The sequence below is a fragment of the Haliotis rubra genome, unplaced genomic scaffold (genome assembly GCF_003918875.1).
Source record: "Haliotis rubra isolate DU_JTF1 unplaced genomic scaffold, ASM391887v1 Scf2462, whole genome shotgun sequence".
Lineage (NCBI taxonomy): Eukaryota > Metazoa > Mollusca > Gastropoda > Lepetellida > Haliotidae > Haliotis > Haliotis rubra.
In genome coordinates this window covers 1-26,729 of record NW_025766517.1, presented here as the reverse complement: position 1 = coordinate 26,729, position 26,729 = coordinate 1, and the positions used below count along the sequence as shown (strand labels likewise).

Below are 26,729 nucleotides of genomic sequence, written 5' to 3'. Positions count from 1 at the left end.
TTGCTAAAAGTGGCGTAAAACCAAACTCACTCACTTCTAATACAGTGGTAACTATGTTCAAGCCCAGGGTGAACATGGTGAAGAGAAGTTTAACATCACAGTATGCTCATCGTCATTGTTTCAGCCATGTTGAAGCAAGTGGTGAAAACTAAAGATGGAATTAATTTAATTAATTAGAATTTGGGGGGAGGGTGGGTTTGTTGAGAAAGAACATGATTTAATCTCCAAACAGGCAGAAAAAAATCCAAAATTTAAAGGATTATCAAATTTGAAAGAGCAAGTGAAAATACTGTTTGATCAAAAAATAATATCTGCTTGACAATGTGGATAGCGTGTTCTTGGTGTCTCTAGCCATCAGCTAGAAGATACTGCAAAGCACCACAAAATAGCATACTTGTTTGCCTCCTAATACTATGATGTACTTTATGACAGGAGAAGCTGATTTGAAATGGAAGTTAATGTATGCCTGCTATGGACATTGGCACTTGTATTTATATATACATTTATACATATGTATTGTTTCATATTCATAAGCAAATCCACATAAAAGCCTAACCTAGTTCTTACAATGCTCACTCCTCTCAAATGCTATTTTCAAGTCCAGGTGAAATAATGTTCCACAGACCTGTGATGTGAATCTTATTATCTTGCATGTTTTTGTTTTATCTAAACTATTAACCTCTTGTTTTCTTTGCAACAGGAGACTGAGGTAATGTGAAATATTTGCAATGCCTTGTTTCCATTTGCTATAGTCTTGTCTGTCCCTGTCTGTCATTTTGTTCATGTGAAGTTTAGCTGGTTGTGTTTTGGGATTGTCAAATTTGGTACTAACTTTAATGTATAAACCCCTTTGAAAATATATACACATATTATACAGTGCAGTGTTTGAAGTCAGGGGAGTCCAGGATTCTATGAGATTAGTTCCTTTGTTTGAAATGACATGATTTATCAACCTCCTGAATTCTTCACCTTTTACATAACGGTTATGCCAGTAACTTCGTACACTTCAAACACTGCATTGTATTCACCAACAAATGCAATGCTTGAAACAATGGCTAAATCTCAATTTTCTGAATATTGTTCTGTAAAAAGCACACTAAATCTTGTCATTATGTTTTCTCACAACTCCTGACAAATATTGTTTTCATCTGATAATAGTCATCATGATAGTTTGTATGGAGAAAAAATATGGTAAAACAGAGATTTTAAAAACATGGAAATGGCTTACTAATGGTATTAAGAAACAGCTGTTGAATATGATTGTTACAAGCATGGGTATGACTTATTAATGGCAATAAGAAATGGCAGTAGAACAAAGTTGTTACAAACATGATATGACTTAGTAACAGTAATAGGAAGTGACAGAGGAACATAGTTACTTCAAATGTGGACAAAGACTTAAGCGACACACATGGGTTGGCACATCATAACAACCTGCCAATTTTCATACATTGTGTAACATGTTCGGTGGTTGTAATGAACATCGACCGATCGATTTGCTACTTCTCACACGATTCGATCTGCTGATCTCATGATATCTCGCAGTATTTTGTTTCCATGGTATCAAAATGTCTGAAGCTCACTCAGCAGCAGTTATCTGCTGCGCCATACTATGTGAAGAAAACGGCAATGCCCAAGCAAAGAAAAAGAGAAGTTGTTGATGAAAGATTGGTTTCTCCGTCATGAACATGCACAGAGTATGCAATCATCTCATTAAAGAACTTGTGACACAATCGATGCGGGTTCGAGCAGTCGATTTGTACTCGTTAATTCAATTAATCACTCGAACGATATGACTCTGTCAAATTCGGCATATCCATTCAACAGGCCGACCCTGTGAGTCCGCCCTTACATTAGTAACAAAACGACAGTAGAACATGGATATTTCAAGCATGGAAATGACTTAAGTATAGTAAAATATAATAACAGTAGGACATAGATATTTCAAACGTAGAAATGAATTCCTTGCGGTAAAATAACAGTAGAACATGGATATTTCAAACATAGAAATGAATTACTTAAGGTAAAATAAAATAACAGTAGGACATAGATATATCAAGCAAGGAAATGACTTACCTATGGTAAAAATGGTTATTACAAATCTCCTTAATGCTTCATTATGTATTATGAAATTCAAGTGTTAAACATAATTCCTCCAACAAAGTATTAGCCATTGGGAACAGAAGTACTTTGCAACCATATGCACTTCCTCCAACAGCCATTCACCCAGCTCATCTACTTTGCATGCACTTACTGGTCTGTCAGGGAAACTGCCCCTCAATATACACCATCTTCATGACTTTGCCATGGTTTCTTCAAATGCATTGCTGCAGTTTCTTTGAGAAATATATTTACATTATGATTGTTTACTAACCATCATTCTATTTATCACCAATAACTGCACATTTGCACTTGCCTGTATAGTGGTGAAGTAGTCCTTGTCAAGTGGGAGTTATGTTCAGTGCCCTAGAAATGAAATATTAGTCTTGGTGGTCAGACTAAGTAGGTGTTTACTGGCTGGTTGCTGTGTTTTGTAAGCAATACCTCTAGATGATGTGTACAGATATTGTTCTGTCTATATGACAGGGAACCTCTGCACATGTAGTTTGTGGTACCTTGTGGTAACTAATGTTCATTGGGCCAGACATTTGTTTTGTTTGTTTTATGTAGTTTGATAGAGTAAAAGTAAACTGAATTTGGTCAGTTTGATTGTTTTATAAAAATAATTGTACAGAATCTTTCAAATCATCTTCAAATGTGATTTGGATCAGTGAGTGTATTGTTTTTTAGTTAAGCCCTGGTTTGAGTGCTTATGAACATAAAGAGATTATATGTGTAATATCTGACGGTTTCTTTTTATTGTCATTTCTATTTTCAAAGTGGTAAAATTAAATCCTTGTCATTCTGATTTTATTTTATTGTTTATTTAAATTTTTAAAATTAGTGTTATGATCTGCAGATGTGTAAACCTAGCAACAACAAAAAAAGGAAGGCCTTCATTTCTGAATATTAGCTACCAATTACAGGTAGCCACATGTTTTGTTTGTGTCGTGTTTTGAATTTACAGTGGTGACATTATGGTAGGAGCTGGCTGGTAACATCTAACGGTTCTAAATCATATTATGAATGCATGATGGGAGATCATGGTGTACCTTTTAGCATACAAAGGTGGGGATATTTGGTCATTTGCTTGTGCTTATATTGGGATTGCAGTATTATGTCTGAACAGACAGTGACACATTCCGTATCAGGATGAACAATTTTGGGTTTGGCATTTAAATTTAGAATGTAAATCATCATACTTGTAGGTTTTCAATACCAAATCCTTATAAACAGAGCATGTCATTTTGAATAAATTATTGGTGGTAAATAAGATCAAACTAAGAATAGAGTATATATTGGTGTAATGTCAAAGGAAGTAAATATTACGGTGTGATAAAAACGTCTCTCAGTCCTTACCAGTTATACAGAGTTGTAGATGTGATTGCTACAGCCGACATGTATGGTAGCAGAGAGATTTTTATTATGTTCATGTAGCAGTTTGAGCAGAGTAAGATATTCATTTTGTGAGGGTGTATGAGATATTTATGTTGTCATTTTTCCAGGCAGGTAAAAAGAGAAACAAAATCAAAAAGAAGCTGCTCAACACTTTACTGAGCTACACTGTGCTACGTCTCAAAGAGAAGGTAAGCCAAACGCTGTTAGTTAGTCTTACCTCAGCAAAATTTGTCCTTGTGGGGTTAGCAGGTTCAATATGTTTCAGGTAACCTTTGCTCATAGTAAGAAGTGACCAAATGGACTTACTGGTTAGACTGAGTGATTTGGTGGTCAGACTAATTGACGTGGTTCAACAAACTGACCTATCGGTCAGAATAAGTGACCAAATGGTCAGACTAAGTGACTCAGTGGTGAGACTAAGTGACTGGGTGGTCAGAATAAGTGACCAATTGGTCAGACTAAGTGACTCAGTGGTGAGACTAAGTGACTGGGTGGTCAGAATAAGTGACCAATTGGTCAGACTAAGTGACATAGTGGTGAGACTAAGTGACTCGGTGGTGAGACTAAGTGACCAATTGGTCAGACAAGTGACTGGGTGGTCAGACAAGGAATACAGTGGTCAAGACCTTGAAGCCTTTCGACCTGTCAGTGAATCATATTTGCTAAAACTCATCAACTTTTCTAAGCACACAACGTGCAAATTGTATCCAGTTCCAACAGATTCCATGCTGCAAATGCTTGATGTACTTCTGCCATCCATAACCCAAATAGTGAACCTTAGTATTCTCAGTGGTGAGGTACCTACATTCTTCAAAGCCGCTGTGGTGAAACCTTTGATCAAAAAGTCATCTTTAGACGTGCAAGTACTAAAGAATTATAGACCTGTGTCAAATTTAAGCTTTCTTTCAAAGATCTTTGAGAAAGTGGTAAAAACACAGCTACTTGAACACCTTGAAGACAACGACTTATTGGAGAAGTTCCAGTCCGCGTATCGAGATGCTCATAGCACAGAAACAGCTCTGAACTATGTCTTGGATCGAATCAGAATGTCTGTTGATCTGGCAAGGTTGCAATGCTCATCTTATTAGACTTATCGGCAGCGTTCGATACTATCGACCACCAGAAGCTCATCGATCGTCTACAGCACCAGTATGGGATACGTGGAAATGTTCTGCAATGGTGTTCTTCATATCTGACAGGGAGGACACAATCCATTCTTATCATCAAGACAATGTCAGACAAGCTTAGCTCGATATCTCCTGTGGTGTTCTCCAGGGATCGGTGTTAGGCCCAATGATGTTCACCATGTACACCAGGCCATTTGGACAGCTCATCCGGGATCGTGACACAAATCACCATTTTTACGCTGATGACACTCAGCTGTCTGACAGTTATACTTTAGACCAGGATAACCAGTCATTGACATGTCTGAAAATGGAACGATGTCTTTCAGATGTCAGATCATGGATGACATCAAACAAGCTGGTGCTAAATGATGATAAAACCGAGCCTATCCTTATTGCTCCGAATTCCCGCTACAGAAATGCCAGGTTCCTAACATCAGGATTGGAGATACAAACAGGGATCTTGCCAGAGTGGCAGCAGCATCAGTTGTTAAGAGATGGCGTATGGCTCCAATGTTCCTGAGATGGAAGTGGCAGGAATGACACACATGAGTGACATGTTGCTCCATGTTGAGACCTGAATCTAGATAAACACCAAGATTCTTTACCACAGGGGAAAACACTATTTTTATCCAGGCTGGACTGTTGCAATAGTCTTTGTGCAGGCATCACTTCTGAACAACTAGACAGACTTCAGAAGATCCAGAACAGCGCAGCAGGACTTGTCACTAGAACCAAATCCAGATGTCACATATCTCCCATACTAAATTCACTCCATTGGCTTCCCATCCGCGAAAGAATAAAATTCAGAACGCTGTCTCTTGTATATTCAGCACTAAACAGTTCATCGCCCTCCTACTTGCAAGATCATATAACACCCTACACTCGTGCGCGGTCTCTCAGATCTCAAGACAAAGGTCTTCTCAGTGTCCCAAAATACAACTTGCAAACTTTTGGCGGCAGATCTTTCAGCTTCCCTCTGGAACTCACTACCTCTCCATGTCAAGTCTCCTTCCATCACCATCTTTAAATCAAGACTCAAAACATTCAGAATAAGTGACTGGGTGGTCAGACAAGTTACTGGGTGGTCAGAATAAGTGACTGGGTGGTCAGAATAAGTGACTGGGTGGTCAGACATGTTGCTGGGTGGTGAGACTAAGTGACTGGATGGTCAGACATGTTACTGGGTGGTCAGAATAAGTGACTGGGTGGTGAGACTAAGTGACTGGGTGATCAGACAAGTGACTGGGTGGTCAGAATATGTGACTGGTTGGTCAGACATGTTGCTGGGTGGTGAGACTTAGTTACTGGATGGTCAGACAAGTGACTGGGTGGTCAGACAAGTGACTGGGTGGTCAGACAAGTGACTTGGTGGTCAGACAAGGGACTGGGTGGTCATACAAGGGACTGGGTGGTCAGAAAAGTGACTGGGTGGTCAGACAAGTGACTGGGTGGTCAGACAAGGGACTGGATGGTCAGACAAGTGACTTGGTGGTCAGACAAGGGACTGGGTGGTCATACAAGGGACTGGGTGGTCAGAAAAGTGACTGGGTGGTCAGACAAGTGACTGGGTGGTCAGACAAGTGACTTGGTGGTCAGACAAGTGACTTGGTGGTCATACAAGGGACTGGATGGTCAGACAAGTGACTGGGTGGTCAGACAAGTGACTGGGTGGTCAGACAAGTGACTGGGTGGTCAGACAAGTGACTTGGTGGTCAGACAAGTGACTGGGTGGTCATACAAGGGACTGGGTGGTCAGACAAGTGACTTGGTGATCAGACAAGTGACTGGGTGGTCAGAATAAGGGACTGGATGGTCATACAAGTGACTGGGTGGTCAGACAAGTGACTTGGTGATCAGACAAGTGACTGGGTGGTCAGAATATGTGACTGGTTGGTCAGACATGTTGCTGGGTGGTGAGACTTAGTTACTGGATGGTCAGACAAGTGACTGGGTGGTCAGACAAGTGACTGGGTGGTCAGACAAGTGACTTGGGTGGTCAGAATATTGACTTTGTTGTCGAACAAGGACTGGATGGTCAGAATAAGGACTGGATGGTCTGGGTGGTCAGACAAAAGTGACTGTGTGTCATCAGAATAAGGTCTTTGTGGTGAGACAAGGGACTGGGTGGTCAGAATAAGTGACTTTGTGGTCGGACAAGGGACTGGATGGTCAGAATAAGTGACTGGATGGTCAGACAAGTGACTGGGTGGTCAGAATAATTGGGTGGTCAGACAAGGACTGGGTGGTCAGACAAGGGACTGGGTGGTCAGACAAGTGACTGGGTGGTCAGAATAAGTGACTTTGTGGTCAGACAAGGACTGGATGGTCAGAATAAGTGACTGGGTGGTCAGACAAGGGACTGGATGGTCAGACAAAGTGACTGGGTGGTCAGAATAAGGACTGGTGGTCAGACAAGGGACTGGATGGTCAGACTGTGACTGGGTGGTCAGACAAGGACTGATGGTCAGAATAAGGGTGGATGGTCAGACAAGTGACTGGGTGGTCAGACAAGTGACTTGGTGGTCAGACAAGGGACTGGGTGGTCAGACTAAGTGACTGGGTGATCAGACAAGTGACTGGAGTGGTCAGAATATGTGACTTGGTGGTCAGACATGTTTACTGGGTGGTGAGACTAAGCTACTGGATGGTCAGACAAGTGGAGTGGTCAGACAAGTTACCACTGGATGGTCAGACAAGTGACCGGGTGGTCAGACAAGTGATTGGGTGGTCAGACAAGTGACTGGGGTCAGACAAGGGACCGGTGGTCAGAAAAGCAATGGGTGGTCAGAATAAGTGACTGGGTGGTCAGACAAGTGACTGGGTGATCAGACAAAGTGACTGGGTGGTCAGACAAGTGACTGGTTGGTCAGACATGTTACTGGGTGGTCAGACTAAGTGACTGGGTGATCAGACAAGTGACTGGGTGGTCAGAATATGTGACTGGGTGGTCAGACATGTTACTGGGTGGTGAGACTAAGTTATTGGATGGTCAGACAAGTAACTGGGTGGTCGAGCCAGATACAAGGACCGGATGGTCAGACAGATGTTACTGGGTGGTCAGACTAAGTGACTGGGTGATCAGACATGTTACTTGGTGGTCAGACAAGTGACTAGGTGATCAGACAAGTGACTGGGTGGTCAGAATAAGTGACTGACTGGTTGGTCAGACATGTTACTGGGTGGTCAGACTAAGTTACTGGATGGTCAGACAAGTGACTGGGTGGTCAGACAAGTGACTGGAGTGGTCAGACAAGTGACTTGGTGGTCAGACAAGGGACTGGGTGGTCAGAATATGTGACTGGGTGGTCAGAAAAGGGACTGGGTGGTCATACAAGGGACTGGATGGTCATACAAGGGACTGGATGGTCAGACAAGTGACTGGGTGGTCAGACAAGGGACTGGGTGGTCAGACAAGGGACTGGGTGGTCATACAAGTGACTTGGTGGTCAGACAAGGGACTGGGTGGTCAGACTAAGTGACTTGGTGGTCAGACAAGGGACTGGGTGGTCAGACAAGTGACTTGGTGATCAGACAAGTGGCTGGGTGGTCAGAATATGTGACTTGGCGGTCAGACATGTTACTGGGTGGTGAGACTAAGTTACTGGATGGTCAGACAATTGACTGGGTGGTCAGACAAGTTACTGGATGGTCAGACAAGTGACTGGGTGGTCAGACAAGTGACTGGGTGGTCAGAATACGTGACTTTGTTGTCAGACAAGGGACTGGGTGGTCATACAAGGGACTGGGTGGTCAGACAAGTGACTGGATGGTCAGACAAGTGACTGGGTGGTCAGAATACGTGACTTTGTTGTCAGACAAGGGACTGGGTGGTCATACAAGGGACTGGGTGGTCAGACAAGTTACTGGATGGTCAGACAAGTGACTGGGTGGTCAGAATACGTGACTTTGTTGTCAGACAAGGGACTGGGTGGTCAGACAATTGACTGGGTGGTCAGACAAGTTACTGGATGGTCAGACAAGTGACTGGGTGGTCAGAATAAGTGACTTTGTGGTCAGACAAGGGACTGGGTGGTCAGAATAAGTGACTGGATGGTCAGAATAAGTGACTGGATGGTCAGACAAGGGACTGGGTGGTCAGACTATGGACTGGGTGGTCAGACAAGTGACTGGGTGGTCAGACAAGTTACTGGATGGTCAGACAAGTGACTGGGTGGTCAGACAAGTGACTGGGTGGTCAGACAAGTGACTTGGTGGTCAGACAAGGGACTGGGTGGTCATACAAGGGACTGGGTGGTCAGAAAAGTTAATGGGTGGTCAGAATAAGTGACTGGGTGGTCAGACAAGTGACTGGGTGGTCAGACAAGTGACTGGGTGGTCAGAATATGTGACTGGTTGGTCAGACATGTTACTGGGTGGTCAGACTAAGTGACTTGGTGATCAGACAAGTGACTGGGTGGTCAAAATATGTGACTGGTTGGTCAGACATGTTACTGGGTGGTCAGACTAAGTTACTGAATGGTCAGACAAGTAACTTGGTGGTCATACAAGGGACTGGATGGTCAGAATATGTTACTGGATGGTCAGACAAGTGACTGGGTGGTCAGAATACGTGACTTTGTTGTCAGACAAGGACTGGATGGTCAGAATAAGTGACTTTGTGGTCAGACAAGGGACTGGATGGTCAGAATAAGTGACTGGATGGTCAGAATAAGTGACTGGATGGTCAGACAAGGGACTGGGTGGTCAGACTATGTTGACAATGTAGTCAGACAAGGGACTGGATGGTCAGACTAGTGACTGGGTGGTCAGAATAAGTGACTTTGTGGTCAGACAAGGGACTGGGTGGTCAGAATAAGTGACTTTGTGGTCGGACAAGGGACTGGATGGTTAGAATAAGTGACTGGATGGTCAGACAAGTGACTGGGTGGTCAGACAAGTGATTGGGTGGTCAGACAAGTGACTGGGTGGTCAGACAGGTGACTTGGTGGTCAGATAAGTGACTGCGTGGTCAGAATAAGTGACTGGATGGTCAGACAAACTGGGTGGTTCATCTTGGTTGAATGCATGTCATCATGATGTTGGATGTAATATTATCGACAATAGATCTGTCTTGTCCAGAATTGATTATTTATATCCCTTCTTATAGCTGGAATATTGATGAATGTTGGTGACTGTAGTTATATATGAAGTTTTGCATGGACTTATTTTAGGAAACATTTTAAGCTGATTAAGCTGTTTTCTTGTATGTAAATGTGTATACAACGTGCTGTATGTCACTCCAGTAATGCATCTTGAGCATGTGTGGCCTTTCCCCGATGTTCACAAACTACAGTAGTACAGCTAACTGTTGCAGACAAGAGAACTACATCGAATTGGCCACACAGAGGAGTTTAACCGTTTCCTCTACATGCCCATGGATCTCAACACCATGGAAACCAAGGTTCAGGCCAAAAAATACAAGTGCCTTGAGGAGTTCCTAGCAGATGCCCAAAACGTGCTTCATAATGTCTTTCTATTATATGGAGGTGAGTTGAAATATGTTTTAATATGGGGCAAAAGTCACCTAACATGGAAACAAAATAGTGAAGACCATTTCCAATATCCAATACCTTTACTTTTCTGACATATAGCAGAAAATGAACAAAATATTCCCTCATTCGTAAGCTTAACGCAAGTGTTGGTTGCATCCTTCTTGACGTGTTATGCTGACATACTGTTAATGGGGGCGGTGGGGTAGCCTAATGGTTAAAGCGTTGGCTCGTCACGCCGAAGACCCGGGTTCGATTCCCCACATGGGCACAATGTGTTAAGCCCATTTCTGGTGTCCCCCGCTGTGATATTGCTGGAATATTGCTGAAAGCGGCGTAAAACTAAAACTCAGTCAGTCAGTCAGTCAGACATACTGTTAATGAAATATTCTTCAAAGCAGTGTGGGAGAAAAACCCACTCTGTTTCTAATGGAGACTCGGTAGACAGAGGTATCCAGAACCATATCCTTGTGGTAAAAGATGACTCAAATGAGGAATGAGAGACTACTAAATAATTGCCTGGTCATTTTGAAGAACGATTTTCTAAAGTAGCGTATTTCCATTTTCAACTTGGCCAAATTATTGGAAGATGTTATCACAGATATTTGTTCAGGGGTTTTTCAGATGTTGTGAAGTTTTTGCTTCAGGTTAGCATAAATATATAATCAGCCTTTCTGTTTGTTTACAGATGAAAAAAGGTGGAATGGCTGAACTTGCCAGAATAATGATAAGAGATTGTAAATATGATGTAAGTAGCCCATCACCATTATAATGTGTAGTCATTTAAAAGTCACCCTAAGTACCTATACTAAGAGTACAGGTGGCCAAGTCATACACAGTGTAGTTTGTTGTGCAGAGTTATGTCCCTTAGTTACAACATATACCTGTTATTGGCGCCAGATTTGCCCAAACAAGGTTTCTTCATTTGTCAGCTCCAAGACCTTACTCGTGGGTGTCACATAAGTAATGAACATGGAAGACTGGCATCACTGAAAAACAGTAACTGTGAAATACAGTTCAACATGTTCATGGAATTGGTATGGTTATCCCACACCAGTTCTGTGTTGTCAGTGACTCAAGTTGGCGGAATTGCCCTGTACAACCCCTTTGATGAGTACCGGTCATTTCACTGCTTGCTTAATGATATGTTTGTAGCATCATGTCATTCAAACCAGCCCTAAACATTAAGGTTTGGGTGTGAACAGTTCCTGGGTATATATTAATATCTAGTAATGGATAAGACTTGATAATTAAGAATGCCTTTCGCTCTGCATTATATTTGTGTCTTCTTACACAGAAACTACAGCTTAGCTCCATTCATATGTAAGCACAAACAGCAAAACCGTTATTACCCTGGTCAGTGGGTTTGTGTGCAGTTGATTTTCATTCTCAGCTCCATGGAAAGTAGACAACCCACATCATCTGATTTGTCACCTGTTCATTGTATTCTGAATCATATGCCACCATTGATTGTTTATTATCCCTCCCTCCCTTCATCATTTTCTTTAAGCAAATTCAAGGTTGAAGCTTTAATTATGTTTTGCTTGTTTTTCAGTTGGATGAAATTCAGCAGTGTCCTAATTGTTATTATTTATCAAATGCCAAACCTCCAAACTGGTTTTGTCAGCCATGTGTAAGTATCAGTCGCATAATGATTTCTGTAAATTGTACCTGTCTAACCTTCCAAACTTTACCCCAGTTCACAGTACCGTTATTTATGTTGTTTATCATTATATCTGAACCTGCTACAATGGGGCAAATGGCTGGCCAGTCCTCTTGGGCACTGCAGCTTGCCCATCAAGTTGCTTCTCCAACCTAGCCCAGAATCCTTTAATACTAATAGTGCGTTCAGTTCCTAGAATTGCCCTGATTGTGACTCTCATTCCCTGAATCGCCCTGATTGTGGCTGGGATTCTCTGACTTGCCCTGATTGTGACTCTCATTCCCTGAATCGCCCTGATTGTGGCTGTGATTCTTTGAATTGCCCTGATTGTGACTCTCATTCCCTGAATTGCCCTGATTGTGGCTGTGATTCTTTGAATTGCCCTGATTGTGACTCTCATTCCCTGAATTGCCCTGATTGTGGCTGTGATTCTCTGAATTGCCCTGATTGTGACTGTGATTCTCTGAATTGCCCTGATTGTGACTCTCATTCCCTGAATTGCCCTGATTGTGACTCTCATTCTCTGAATTGGCCTGATTGTGACTCATTCCCTGAATTTCCTGATTGTGGCTGTGATTCTCTGAATTGCCCCTGATTGTGACTGTGATTCTCTGAATTGCCCTGATTGTGACTCTCATTCACTGAATTGCCCTGATTGTGACTCTCATTCACTGAATTGCCCTGATTGTGACTCATTCCCTGAATTTCCCTGATTGTGGCTGTGATTCTCTGAATTGCCCTGATTGTGACTGTGATTCTCTGAATTGCCCTGATTGTGACTCTCATTCACTGAATTGCCCTGATTGTGACTCTCATTCACTGAATTGGCCTGATTGTGACTCTCATTCCCTGAATAGCCCTGATTGTGACTCTCATTATTAGAGGTGTGCTCCATACAGAAATTTCACCACCATACGATACGCATTATGCATATCTTGGAACGATCACGATTTGATTCGATGCATATCACTGATAAGCTATCTTTAGTTATTTTCTTTTCAAAATGTATATTTTTGGTAGCAAGTAACAGTGTAAATTTTGACATAACCGCCAATTTCAGGTGAAAATTAATAATTTTAAGGTCAACGATACATATATCACGATCACGAAAAAAGTTTCGATATATTTATCGTCGGATAAAGTATCACAATTATCGAAACTACACGATATATCATCACAGCTCTACTTATTATCTGAATTGCCCTGATTGGGGCTGTGGATTCTCTTTAATTGCCCTGATTGTGACTCTCATTCCCTGAATCGCCCTGATTGTGGCTGTGATTCCCTGAATTGCCCTGATTGTGACTCTCATTCCCTGAATTGCCCTGATTGTGGCTGTGATTCTTTGAATTGCCCTGATTGTGACTCTCATTCTCTGAATTGCCCTGATTGTGACTCTCATTCCCTGAATCGCCCTGATTGTGACTCTCATTCCCTGAATTGCCCTGATTGTGACTCTCATTCTCTGAATTGCCCTGATTGTGACTCTCATTCTCTGAATTGCCCTGATTGTGACTCTCATTCCCTGAATCGCCCTGATTGTGACTCTCATTCCCTGAATCGCCCTGATTGTGACTCTCATTCTCTGAATTCCCCTGATCATATTTCTTGGTTTGTCAGCACCAATATCTGTGCACATAGGTTCCAACAAAGTGTAAATCATGTAAAACCTGCATAACTTCCTCCTACCATATCATCATACCTGATATCTACACTATAACTGATGAATGATATAACATGTACTCAAGCAATTAATAATTGAGACTTGTTCCAATATTCATATCTCAAAACATGTTGGGTCTTTTTAAATATTTTTTAATCGAGTTGTGTTGAAACCTATTGACTTCTGTATTCTTTTCATAGAGATCGTCCTTGGGGTACATATATGCATTTTCTGCGACTGAAAATGTCGTGACAGTTGTATCAATGTTTTAATAAAAATATTGTACCATAAATAAAAATCTTTTTTATTTATTATAGGGCCCCCACCACGTGGAGTTACCTCCCTGCTACGCATGCGCAGCCAACCAGAGGCGTGTTCAGAACCGCGAGTGCCCGCGAACGCTAGCGAAGCGCCGATCCTGAACGCCTGTGCCCGCTCGAGTGCCCGCGTGCACGCAAATCATTCTCACAGCTGCCTCGCCAAGCGAACCAAGATGGCGATCATGTTTAATGTCATTCGTCACCACTCGCCCCTTTCCGTAACCTCCAAAAAGAAGACATGGAGGATATTTTGTTAATGTTGTCAAATAAAATGTATATGTCATCGAGTGGTCTGAAAAAGTTGATATGTTCACGAGTTCGCGTAACCATTGACAACATTAACAAAATATTCTATTTATTATATTTTGATCATTGTTTATAAATGATCGAGACATAGATTTCGTAGTTCGCGTTTCGTAGTTTCCAGGCAAAAGTGATATTCTACTCAGTGAAAATGACAATACCATTTTTATTTTCACCAATATTTACATTTTTTCACCCTTAAGAATATAATAAAGAAGCTATTCGGCTTGTCCCGGAACAACACGAGTCGTTCACGAATGGTTTATTGTAACCAAGCGCTTCAGCGTCCGTTCAGGGCGATCGCAGGCTCGATGAGGAGCATTCGTGCGGGCGCTCGCGGTTCTGAACACTCCTCTGGTAAGCACCTAGGCCCGTATCACCATTCCTTCTGCTGTCACTGTAGCATTCACACGTATTTACCCGAGAGTTACTAGCTTATTTACTTCTTGTCGAAGAATGTCTGAGACTTCAACAACTGTATGTATGGTCTTTATTCGTTTTGAGAAACATTTTATGGACTTGGCAGTCTGTTATTTCTCATTTATGTGACTTTGTATTAACCTTTTACGCTAGCTTTCCTGTGGTTTACGCACGTGTTGCTATTCCATGGCGGGAAGTTTAGCGTGCCACGTGGTTGTAATATTGCGTTATTAACCAAGTATTTCATGTCGCGTTGTCGCATTCACATAATTTTCAATGTTTTGTATGTGTATATTTATGCTGTTGTGTTACTCCGTTAGCTACATGCTTGCATGTTTGCTTTCAGGCGTTTACGGGTGTGCTGCCTGCGGGCAAAATATTCCCCATTCTGATAAGCATGACAAATTCTTATGCTGAGAAGGTAGGGCATAACCCTGACATCTGTGAGTTGTGCATGGGCAGCTGACTTCCTATTTTATGAGGAATTGCATGAGGCGGGAGGGGACTTGACCCAGGAGGTTCCCCCGTCCAAGGCCAAAAAGGCTAAACAAACTCAATCTATGTCTACTTCGCATAGGTCGCACTCTCCGTCTCCATCCAGTGGTTTTGATATCTCACTTATCACACAATTGTTTCAGCAGCATATGGACTCCGTGAAGTCCCTCGTTCACGAGTCTGTTGGAGGTCTCTGTCAGGAGTTCCTCGCCCACTCTGATCGGGGAACCGAGAGTCCAGGGTGGGATCGCCGAGCTCGGCTCGATCCCTTGGCCTGGAGGCGTCTGTCGATCCTTTGCCTTTGGCTTCGGGTCCAGACGCCTCAGCTGCCCCGGAGGGAGAGGGTTCGCTCCCAGTCCCTCTCTCTGTGTTGGTACAGGGTCCGTTGAGGATTCCTGGGGCTCCGGTTCCTGCGCCACCCCACCCCATGAGAGCGGAGGAGCCGGTTCTGCCCGGGCCTTCCTCACGTGTCTCGGGACCAGGGTTCGAGTGTTGTGTCGGTGTCCGGAGCTGAGAGTCCCTTCGGCTCTTCCCTTCCTGCGGCGTCTGTGGCTCGGCCTCCCACCGGGTCGGGGTTCGGCTCCTCTTCACGTGGAGATCCGAATTCTGACTCAGGCTCAGGTGCGGAGTCTATGGAGGTTGGGCAGGTCGAGGAGTCGGAGGGTACTTTCTGTTTTTCGTCGGCTTTCCGGGAGGTTAGGCAACGTATTGCCGAGTATATTCCCTGAAGCCGCGGTGCCGACATGTCGCTCGGACTCGACTGAGTTCTGCCTTCCGGGTGAGGCGTTTGCCCCTAGGCAGCCCTCTCAGACACAGCTCCGTATATTGCCTTCCCTGGTGCAGGATGTGATGGATCCCATCCTGGTTGGTTCTCGCCTCCGGTTCGATCTACCCGAACTCGTTAAGAGGTATCAGCTGGGGGATGATTCTCTGTTCTTTGTGCCGGTTGTTGGGGCTGTCGCCGTGGGTCCGTCCCAGCCAGTTCATCTGCAGGGGGCCACTCACACACTCTTACCACATGTCCCAGTGGGAGGCCACCTCTCTCTATTCCTACCGGAGTGGGAGAAGGCTACCAGCAACACTTGGGTGCTATCTACCGTCAGTGTCGGACATCTACCACTGATGAAGCGAGGCCCGCCAGAGTTCACCGGCATAAGGCGCACTCAGGTGCCGTCATGTCCAGTCAAGGCGGGTATACTGCGCGACAAAGTTCAGGCTTTGCTGGACAAGTCCGCAATAGAGCACATACAACCGGGCGAGGAATTGGCGGGGTTTTATTCCACGTACTTCCTCGTTCCGAAGAAGGACGGCGGGTCCCGTCCCATTCTCAACCTCAAAGGGTTGAATCGCATGTGATAGGTTCCATCCTTAAAGATGGAGACACTTCGCTCGGTGATCTCCTCTGTTCAGCCCGGCGATTGGCTTACGTCGATCGACCTAAAGAATGCGTATCTACATGTGCCAATTCATGCCTCGTTCAAGCAGTACCTCCGGTTCTCTTACGACGGGATGTGTTACCAATTCACGGTGCTCCCCTTCGGCATATCCACTGCCCCCAGGATGTTCACCAAGCTCATGTTAGTGCCAGCTACCCTCGCAAGGTCGCAAGGAAGGCGTTGTTACCCCTACCTAAACGACTGGTTGCTCTAACTCAGCCAGCGAGCCTAGATTCTACCCACACGGTGATAGACATTCTAGTTTGACTTGGGTGGATCATAAACCTCAAGAAATCCGACCTGGTACCCACCCATGACTTGGTTTTTCTTGGTGCGCGGTTCACAACTCACAAGGGTCTTGTCTCTTTGTCGCCCGACCGGGTCACCAGAGTATGGGAGATGGTGTCTTCGTTCCTCTCCTGGCCCCAGGCACCAGCGTGGACTTGGCTCCGTCTACTGGGTCATATGGCAGCAACTATCTCTGTCGCGTGGTGGCGGTTGAGGATGCACCCTATACAGCAAGCTTTGGCGAGTCTGTGGGCTCACTCGGAGGACCTGGAGAAGTGTCTCACAGTCCCCGGGTGGTTGTCTCCTCACCTTCATCTCTCCAAGGGGGTCCCTTTGAAAATCCCGACGCCATCTCTTACAGATCAAACCAATGCGTCCCTCACGGGGTGGGGGGTGGGGATGTGTGTTCTGGGCAGTCTGTCTGTGTCCGGACTCTGGTCCGAAGTCGAGGCCTGCCTTCACATCAATGTCTTAGAACTGAGAGCTGTGCGGTTGGTTTTCGAGCACTTCCGGGAGCATGTTCAGGGCCAGGTGGTTCGTCTTCAGTTGGACAACTGTACGGCCATGACGTACATCCTGAAGCAAGGCGGCACGGTGTCCCTAGCGCTCCTTCGGGAGACGTGGGAATTTCTCCTCTGGTGCGACCAGTACGACTGTCAGGTGATTCTCCCGGGGCTGGAGAACGTGCGAGCAGACGTTCTCTCTTGCCGGATCCTGGTCCCGCATGAGTGGATGCTCGACCGGCAGATGTTCGGAGTTATCTCCCAGTTGTACAGATCGTTCCAGGTGGATCTGTTTCAGTGTTTGCGTCCGGCGGGACGAATCAGATACCCGTGTTCTGCACTCGAATACCAGACCAGAGGACGTTGGCTTCCGACACCTTCCTGCTGGATTGGACGGGCAAGGTGCTGTGGGCGTTTCTGCCACTCATTCTCCATGTCTTCTCCCAGCTGTCAACCCAGCCAGTTCGGTACTTTCTCACTCAGAACGGCGCGCCATACCCAAATCCAAGCATTCAGTAGGTGGCTTGGCCTCTGTCAGGTCTAGCCTTGAAGCACGCGAAATTCCTGCAGCAGTTACAGACACAATTCTGGCTTGGAGGCGGGATTCCACAAACGTTTATGAGGATAGGTGGTCCCGCTTTGCGCGCTGGTGTTCAGATAGGGGGATTGCAGATCTCTTTTCTGCGGATTTAGTCCGAGTATTGGAGTTTCTGCAAGCTCGTATGGAAGAAGGCTTGGCGGCTTCGACCATTCGTGGCTACTCCACCGCTATTTCCACTTTCCACACCCCTGTCGATGGTGCTCGTCTGGGGCAGCTCCCTCTTATGCAGCGCTTTTTAGCTGGCATGGATCGGGTTCGACCTGCTGTCAGGCGAACCAGCCCACCTTGGGATTTGTCAATCGTGCTAGATTGGCTGTCCGGTCCTACGTTCTCACGTCTATCGGCTATTTCCATTCAGCTGTTAACATGGAAGGCCGTATTTCTGGTGGCGGTAACATCTGGGCAAAGGGTTGGCGACTTACATGCTATGTCAGCAGACCCGGCGCTGACTGTCTTCCATCCAGATGGTGTCAGTATTCGCCTCCCGGATACTTACCGTCCGAAGATCGATCACACTTTCCATGTGACAGCTCCTATCGAACTCCTACTCTTACCCAGCCTTCCACAACGGGGACCTCTGCAACGAGCACTCGACCACTGGATGTCCGTAAGACCCTCAAGGTCTATATCAAACGAACACAAGGGATCCATACGGGTACCCATCTGTTCTGCTGTTACGGTGGCGGGAAGGCTGGCATGCCGGCTAGCAAACAGACCCTATCTCGCTGGCTTGTATCGGTCATTTGTGCTGCTTGTCAGGCTAAGGGCAAGCCTCCCCCTGAGGGGTTGAAGGCTCACTTAGTCAGGGCAGTGGCCACTTCAAAGGCTTTTGCATTGGCACTGCCCATTGAAGAGATATGCTCTGCCGCTATTTGGAGCAGGCCTAGCACTTTTATCAGGCACTATCAGCTCGATACACATTCTCGTGATCGAGCGCGTTTTGGCCGTTCTGTTCTTTCCAGTGGACAGTGTCCTGCCACTGACCGAGTGAGTCTTGGTTATTTGGACAGATGACGCTGCTTTCAATTGTGTATAATTGATATATCCACTGTTATCATATCTAACTACTTTTGATATCTCTCATGAGATAATAGTCGGTTGTGAGTTGGTTTTCCCCCTTACAGTGCTCTTTAATAAATTCACGATGTGGATGGGGTTTTTTACTTTCGCACTGTGTGCGACATGCTTTGCTTAACCTGTGAGGTCGGATGTCAGTACGTTCCTCCCTGTCGGTTACCCTCCCATCATGCCTCTCGCGGAAGCTTCGGGACACGTGACAGGTGAGTGTTGTGGCGTCTGTTACATTCTTCCTAACGATCGCTATTTATGTGTACTTTGACAGAATTCCCTCCTCCCCCGCCTCCGGTCTTTGGGAGTCTGCGTTAATGCATATATGTACCCCAAGGACGATCTCTATGAAAAAGAATTAGCTAAATCTGTAGAGGTTTCCAATTCTTTGAAGAGAATCGTCCTTGGGGTAGGGCCACCCACCTCTCGTCAATTCTTACCTGGTTGGCTGCGCATGGGTAGCAGGGAGGTAACTCCACGTGGTGGGGGCCGTATAATAGATAAAAAAGATTTTTATTTATTGTACAATATTTTTATTAAAACATTGATACAACTATCACATGACATTTTCATCCACAGAAAATGCATATATGTACCCCTAGGACGATTCTCTTCAAAGAATTGGAAACCTCTACAGGTTTAGTTAAGTTTCCTTGATATTGTTGAAGTTTTTGTGGGAGATTATTTTCAGAAATGTATTATTTCCTGAAATGGAAGTGACAATATGAACTGTCACTTGTTGAATGCATGAATAATTTTCCAAATGAATGTTTCAGAATCCTGCCCATGAACTTGTGTATGCTAAGCAGAAAGGCTTTAGTTTCTGGCCAGCAAAAGTAATAAAGGTTTTAGGCGGAAAATATGATGTTCGATTCTTTGGAGGATACCACCAACGGTATGGCACAGTTACTTCCCTGGGTTAAGAATAGGGCCCCAGTAATTCCCTTATTCTATAAAGGGAGTCGGTGGTTAGCCTAGTGGTTAAAGCATTCGTTCATCACTCAGAAGACCCGGGTTTGATTCCCCATATGGGTACAATGTGTGAATCCCTTTTCTGATGTCCCCTGGAATATTGCTAAAAGCGGCGTAAAACCATACTCACTCACTCACTCACTCACTATTATAAAAAGGGACAACATGGATTGATTGGTCAGACTTGGTGACTTGGTTGAATGAGTGTCACTGTACATACACAGCATAGGGCAATGCTCATTATATCAACCATTGGCTTGTCTGGTTCTGATTATTTCTAGGGGCGGTGGGGTAGCCTAGTGGTTAAAGCGTTGGCTCGTCACGCCGAAGACCCGGGTTCGATTCCCCACATGGGCACAATGTGTGAAGCCCATTTCTGGTGTCCCCCATGATATTGCTGGAATATTGCTAAAGCGGTGTAAAACTAAACTCAGTCAGTCTGATTATTTCTGGTCATTGTCATAACCTGGAAAATGTTGAGCTTTAAACCAAAAAAAGAACAGTGTTCAACAATAGTATGCATAGATTACATGGTTTAAATTGCGTAAATATTACTATCAAATAATTAATATTTTCTGATGATTTGTTGTTATTACTGCACTCAGCAATGCTACACGTCTGTGCCAAAGGCTTGTAAATTACAGTCTGGACCAGATGATATTGTGGCTGATGTTTGCATCAAACTACACGACTGGGTTATAATGACATGCATTAATCCAGTCGGTAAGCCTGAGCATGTGTAAGAATATGTAAGAAGTTGACACTTGACACAAGATTCATTGTCTTGTAAATATAGCCTTTATAGTTCTATAGCGAACTTATTCCTGATGTAAAGTGCTTACAAAAGTATAAATTGTCAGATCAGTATTTTGGTCTTAAGCATGATTTGGGTGTGATGCTTTTCAGAGCTGTGATCCCAGAAGGAAAGATCAAGCCTATCTCAACCAATGTCAGAAGTCTCACTGTGAAGCGAACTACAGGTAGGCTGTTCTACAGTGAAATAACTCTATTGTTTGGGTTTTTTGTGATTGTTTGTTGGAGACAAATTATGTTTTCTGATACATTGTGTGTATAGAGTTTAAACAGTATTTATTAAAAATGAAGACAATACATTAGAAAGACAATACAGAATGAACAAAAAGGATTGGCAAACAGGCCGAACAATTCCTATGTTAATGCCTCTCACGTTGTTTGTTTGTATATAGATGCTTATCAACTTTCTTCTATTAAATGTTCTAAGTAAACCCCTTTCTTTCACAAGATATCACTTCCAGAATGACACCTGCTTATCTAGACATTTCTTGTGGGTAACAGATGGTACGCTTAGGATTACACTTTCTTAGTAAATACCAATTTGATTACATTTGGGTGGTTTAGTCCCATCCTGGATTAGAACCCACTGAGTGAGGAATCAAATTGCAAGCATGCATAGGCATCAATATAACCCACTCAGCCACCAAGACTGTTAACTAGCTTAATAAATCCCCAACCGAAGTTTACATGCTTCGCATGTAACAGCGCATGACCGGATGCCTCAGGGTCAGTGCCACCTGTTTTCCGGTTCCTAATGTCAGTCGAAAGTAAAAGCACATGGCGTGCATGGATGTATCTTGTGTGTGTGAAAACTCAATAAAACCATTTAACATTGGTAGCAGAGCCGCAACCAAAAGTTGGACACAGAAAGCTTATAGTGTGCGTGTAGACAACAGAAAATGGCTACATTCTACAAAATGCCACCGGGTTTGAAAGTCAAACGCATCGAATTTAATGGAAGACAGAGATAGCAATATGGCGGAGAATTACGGAACTGAAACCCGAGAAGCAGGCCTTAGCGTAACATTATCATTGTCAGGTAAGGCGAGAGACAAAGCACTAGAAATTCCAGCCGGCGATTTAGATAATGAAAATGGAATGGATACGCTTCTTAATTCCTTGGATGGTGCATTCTTGAAAGAAAAGAAAGAAAGTGCATATGAAGCCTATTCAACTTTGAAAATTTCAAGAAATTAGACAGTGTGAATATGACTGAATATATTTTGAATTCAACAGAGGTACAACAGGTCAAGAAAGTTTGATATGACACTATCGGACGCAGTATTAGCATTCAAACTATTGGACAATGCAAATTTAGAAGTAAAAGAAAGACAATTAGCACTGACAGCTTGTGGAGATTTGTCGCTTGTTTCTATGAAGAGTGCCATGAAAAGAATCTTTGGGGCAGTATGAACCAGAACATAGGAACAGAAGCAATCCAAATTAAACAAGAATCTGCATATTGGACCCAACATAAGTCAGGACAGAGGAATCGAGGTTATGACAAGAAACCCTATGACAGGAACAGTTCAAGCTCAAGTAACTCACAGAATAATGCACCAGCGAGAGGTACAAACCCTATCAATAAGTTTGGAAAACGGTCCCGGTGTGCTGTCTGTCAGAGTACATATCATTGGGTAAAAGACTGTCCAGAGAAGAAAGAATCAGTTCGTCTTACAGAAGAAATTCATCCTGACAGTGTGCCTGAGAATGTAGAACATTGTAACATCACATTGTTTACAAAAGAACAGTACAAGACAGATTTTGAAATTTTTGTGGTAGAATCTCAGGGGTCGGCAATTATTGATACAGCATGCACAAGAACTGTCTGTGGAAAGAAGTGGCTTGAAAGTTACATGTCTGAAATTGACCGCCAAGATAGGGATTTGGTAAAGAAGAAACCGAAAGCAATAAGGCATTCAAGTTTACGATGGAAATATTGTGTATTCAGATCAGACTGTTTCTTTGCCAGCAAGAATTGGAAAACAACCTGCAATATTGAGACAGAAGTAGTTAAGGTAGACTTGCCCTTATTTCTCAGTAAGTCATCTCTTAAGAAAGCTGGAACCATTCTCGATCTGATGAATGATAGTGCAGTCATGTTTGGACAGCCTGTGGTCTTAGACTTTACATCAAGTGGACACTATTGTGTCAATATCCTAAACAGAAGAGAACAAAGAGAGCCCAGTGAAGAGAGTGCAACAGAAAATGAAGTACTTTAAGGTCACCGACTGTATGACAACTGAAGAAAAGAAGAAGACATTAACAAAACTTCATCGTCCAGTTTGGACATGCCCAGTGATAGACTAAAACAGCTGTTGAAGAGCCGGAAGTCAGGATGTAGAGACATTCACTATACTAGAAGAAATCGTCCGAAAGTGTGACATTTGCATGCAGCATAAAAAGACCCTGTATAAAACCGATTGTAGGGTTTCCACTGGCGACAGAATATAATGAGACAGTGGCTGTTGACCTACATGAATTAGGACAGGGCATCTGGTACCTCCACATCATAGATGAATTTACACGCTTCAGCCAGCAGGATGTATAACCAGATCGAAGGCATCTTCAGAATTTGTTGCTAATTTCATTCGATACTGGATTGGAATTCATGGCCACCACTTAAAATTGTACAGTGACAATGGAGGAGAGTTTAATAATTCGAAGTGAGGGACATGGCAGAAAATTTCAATATCACTGTGAAGACTACTGCCGCTATAGCCCTTGGAGTAATGGACTATTGGAACGACACAACCAAACACTCACACAGATGTTGCTGAAAGTGAAATGGGAGAATGATTGTGACTGGGAAACTGCAATTGCTTGGGCTTTGATGGCCAAGAACTCTTTACAGAATGTTCATGGATACAGCCCATGCCAGTTAGTTTTTGGGCAGAACCCCAATTTGCCATCAGTCTTATGCGACAAACCCCCAGCACTTGAAGGAAAGACAATGAGCAAGGTAGTTGGATCTCACATCAACGCCCTGCATTCAGCAAGAAAGGCCTTTACAGAGGCAGAATGTTCAGAGAGGATAATGAGAGCACTTCGAAACAGATCCGCATTACGTGGAGAGACCAAATATGACACAGGAGACAGAGTTTATTATAAACGCCTGACCAGATGGAATGGAAAGGGCCAGGTGTCGCCATTGGTCAAGATGGAGCAGTTGTCTTTGTTAGACATGGAGGCTCACATGTCAGAGTACATCATAGTCGCCTGCAGAAAGTGCTGCTGGAGAATGTTCACAGGACAAAGCAAAATACTGACCAGGAGACTGATCAGAAGAAGAGACTCTGGAACCAGAAGCCGCTGAAGTCGAGGATGAAAATAAAGACTATCATGATTATGAAGAGGAAAAAGACAAACCATGTCAGAGACCAAACATTGGACATGTGATGAAATTCCGTGATGAAAGGACAGGAAATATGTGTATAGCCAAAGTGTTGAGTCGAGCTGGCAAGTCAACAGGTAGAAACAAAGACTGGTACAATATTGAGTATTTGAGCCCAGATGACGTTTCAGGAGCAAGAATATCTGTTGACATTAGTAAGCTGGGTGATTTGGAGCTGGATATTTCTAATGATCATCACCAAGATGCTGACAATGTTGAAGAAGAAGAAAATGTTTGTGTTGTTGACAATGTATCCTTTGATGAAGCTAAAAGGGCTGAACTACTGAATTGGAAAGAGAACAATGTGTTTGTTGAAGTTCAGGATGATGGACAGAAATATATAACAACAAGGTGGATATGCACTCTGAAAGAAAGTTCCAAGAAAATTATCCCCAAAGCTCGTCTGGTTGCCAGAGGATTCGAAGAAATAGAGAACAGAAACCTGCCAAAAGATTCTCCAACATGTTCAACAGAATCTTTACGGCTGTTATTGGCCATTATGGCACAACAGAAATGGACTCCATGCTCCATGGACATCAAGACAGCATTTTTACAGGGCTCAGCTTTAACCAGAGATGTTTACCTTCGCCCCCCAAGGGAAGCTCAGGTGAAAGGAGTCCTGTGGAAACTACAGAAATGTGTTTATGGCTTGGCAGATGCATCACTGTATTGGTATACCAGGGTCTGTGAAGTTCTGCAGTCTAGTGGGGCAAGAGTATCTAAAGTTGACCCCGCAGTGTTCTATTACATATCAAATGGAAAACTGCAAGGTGTGCTTGCTAGCCATGTGGATCTACTTTTGTTTGGGGCGTACTTTAGAGTTTGAAGAAACTGTCGCTGCATCTATTAGAGAGTCGCTCAATGTTGGACGTGAAGAACAGAGCACCTTCAAGTATGTCGGCATGAAACTACTCTGTGACAATGAGACTATTCTTCTTCATCAACATGACTACGCGAGAAACCTGACTCGCCTGAACATAGATAAGGATAGAATGTTAAAGAAGGAAGCATTCCTGAGCACGCCTGAACTTGAGATGTTCAGATCAAAGGTTGGACAAATTTTATGGATAGCACGACAGAGCAGACCGGACATAGTTTTGATGCATGCTGCCTGGCTTCGCCTATGAACAAAGCTACGTGAAAAATATGATGGAAGCCAATAAAGTCATCAGAAAACTAAAAATGAAGATGTGACCCTGAAGTTCCAACATCTTGGACCCTGTGAATCTCTAGGTTTAGTGGTGTTTAGTGATGCTTCTTTGGGCAATTTGCCTGATGGGGCTTACACAAGGTGGTCACATCGCTATGCTACTGGGAGATGACAGCAAGTTTTCCCTTTGTGTTGGCAATCAAAGAGAATCAGGCGCTGTGAGAAGCACGCTAGCCGGTGAGACACTTGCATTGGCGGATGGAATAGATAACGAATATTCCTCAGCACCCTCTATTCAGAGGTTACAACTGGTGAGACTGACGAAGCAAGACTTCCAATACAGTGCATTGTAGATAACCACTCTCTTTGATGCAGTCAAGTCCACAAAGTTTGTGTCTGACAAACGCCTGAGACTTGAGATAAGTGGAATCAAAGAACTCATTGGAAATGGTCAAATTACTGGTGTGCATTGGTCTCCTACCAATGATCAACTTGCAGACTGTTTCACAAAGCATGGAGCCTCATCGCTTCTATTATTGAAAGCGATACATGATGGAACCCTGGACCTAACGACAATAAAACATTCCTAGATACAAGTGAAAGAACTGAACTGTGTCTTAGTCCTGATGTTACTAGCTCACAGACTGGTTGAAGGCACTTTCAACATTTGAACTTTTAATTTTTTTAACCAGTCCGTTTTTAATTTCTACTTAAAAAAAAAAAAATTGTAGCAAAAAATTATTTAATACTTCACATGTATATATCAGTGCATAGATATGTTTTTAATTTGTGAATGCTATTACGCCAACTCGACAATTTAATTTTTTATTTTTTAAGGGGAGATTGTTAACTAGCTGTAAATCCCTCAACCGAGTTTACATGCTTGACGCGATGTAACGCGATGACCGATGCCTCAGGGTCAGTTTTCTCCTGTTTTCCGATTCCTAATGTGCAGTCGAGTAAAAGCACATGGCGGCATGGATGTATCTTGTGTGTGTGAAAACTCAATAAACCATTCCATTTTTTGTTCATCACTCCTAAGAGAGGGTTCACTTTCCCAGATGGATCCAACATGCGAAGGCGCTTGCCATGATCTTTTACAAGAATAATGCTAAAAAGCGTTGTAAATCCATACTCACTCCTCACTCACTCTTACATTGTGTATGTTTGTGTGTTTTCTTGTAGGGTTTGTGAAAGCATGCAGAGCTTGAACTCCACCAGAAACTGTTACGGGAGAAAGTGACGGAGTCAGTAGTATTGACAGCGACAGTGAAGACTTGGACTGGGAGGATGATACCGACACCCTCGACAAAGTCACATCAACAAGTCTCCTGCCATCAAAAAGTACATGCCGCTAAAGTTGTTTTGAAAAGCGTATTTCAGACCAGCATGTCAAGGTTTGCATTGTTGTTATTGTTCTAGCTAGTTATTTGTTAGTAACGCATAGTCTGGCATGCGATAGTGTTTACTTTAGCAACTTCCGGTATTGTTAGAGCAGTGTCACTTGTTATGCTACTGAGGTCATG

General features: G+C 43.7%; 2 protein-coding genes across 2 annotated transcripts; both read left to right on the top strand.

The window, feature by feature from the left end:
• Positions 1-53: 53 nt before the first annotated feature.
• Positions 54-10,766, top strand: LOC124279112 (protein kinase C-binding protein 1-like). Its single transcript, XM_046714899.1, has 5 exons — positions 54-68; positions 701-709; positions 3,606-3,686; positions 9,940-10,111; positions 10,762-10,766. The coding sequence occupies exons 1-5, from the start codon at positions 54-56 to the stop codon at positions 10,764-10,766; spliced, it is 282 nt and encodes a 93-aa protein (XP_046570855.1).
• Positions 10,767-10,812: 46 nt separating this feature from the next.
• LOC124279111 (zinc finger MYND domain-containing protein 11-like) lies at positions 10,813-26,414 on the top strand. Its single transcript, XM_046714898.1, has 5 exons — positions 10,813-10,862; positions 11,670-11,747; positions 19,651-19,769; positions 20,753-20,826; positions 26,389-26,414. Exons 1-5 carry the CDS (start codon positions 10,818-10,820, stop codon positions 26,412-26,414), a joined length of 342 nt encoding a protein of 113 aa, XP_046570854.1. The 5' UTR covers positions 10,813-10,817.
• Positions 26,415-26,729: the final 315 nt, after the last annotated feature.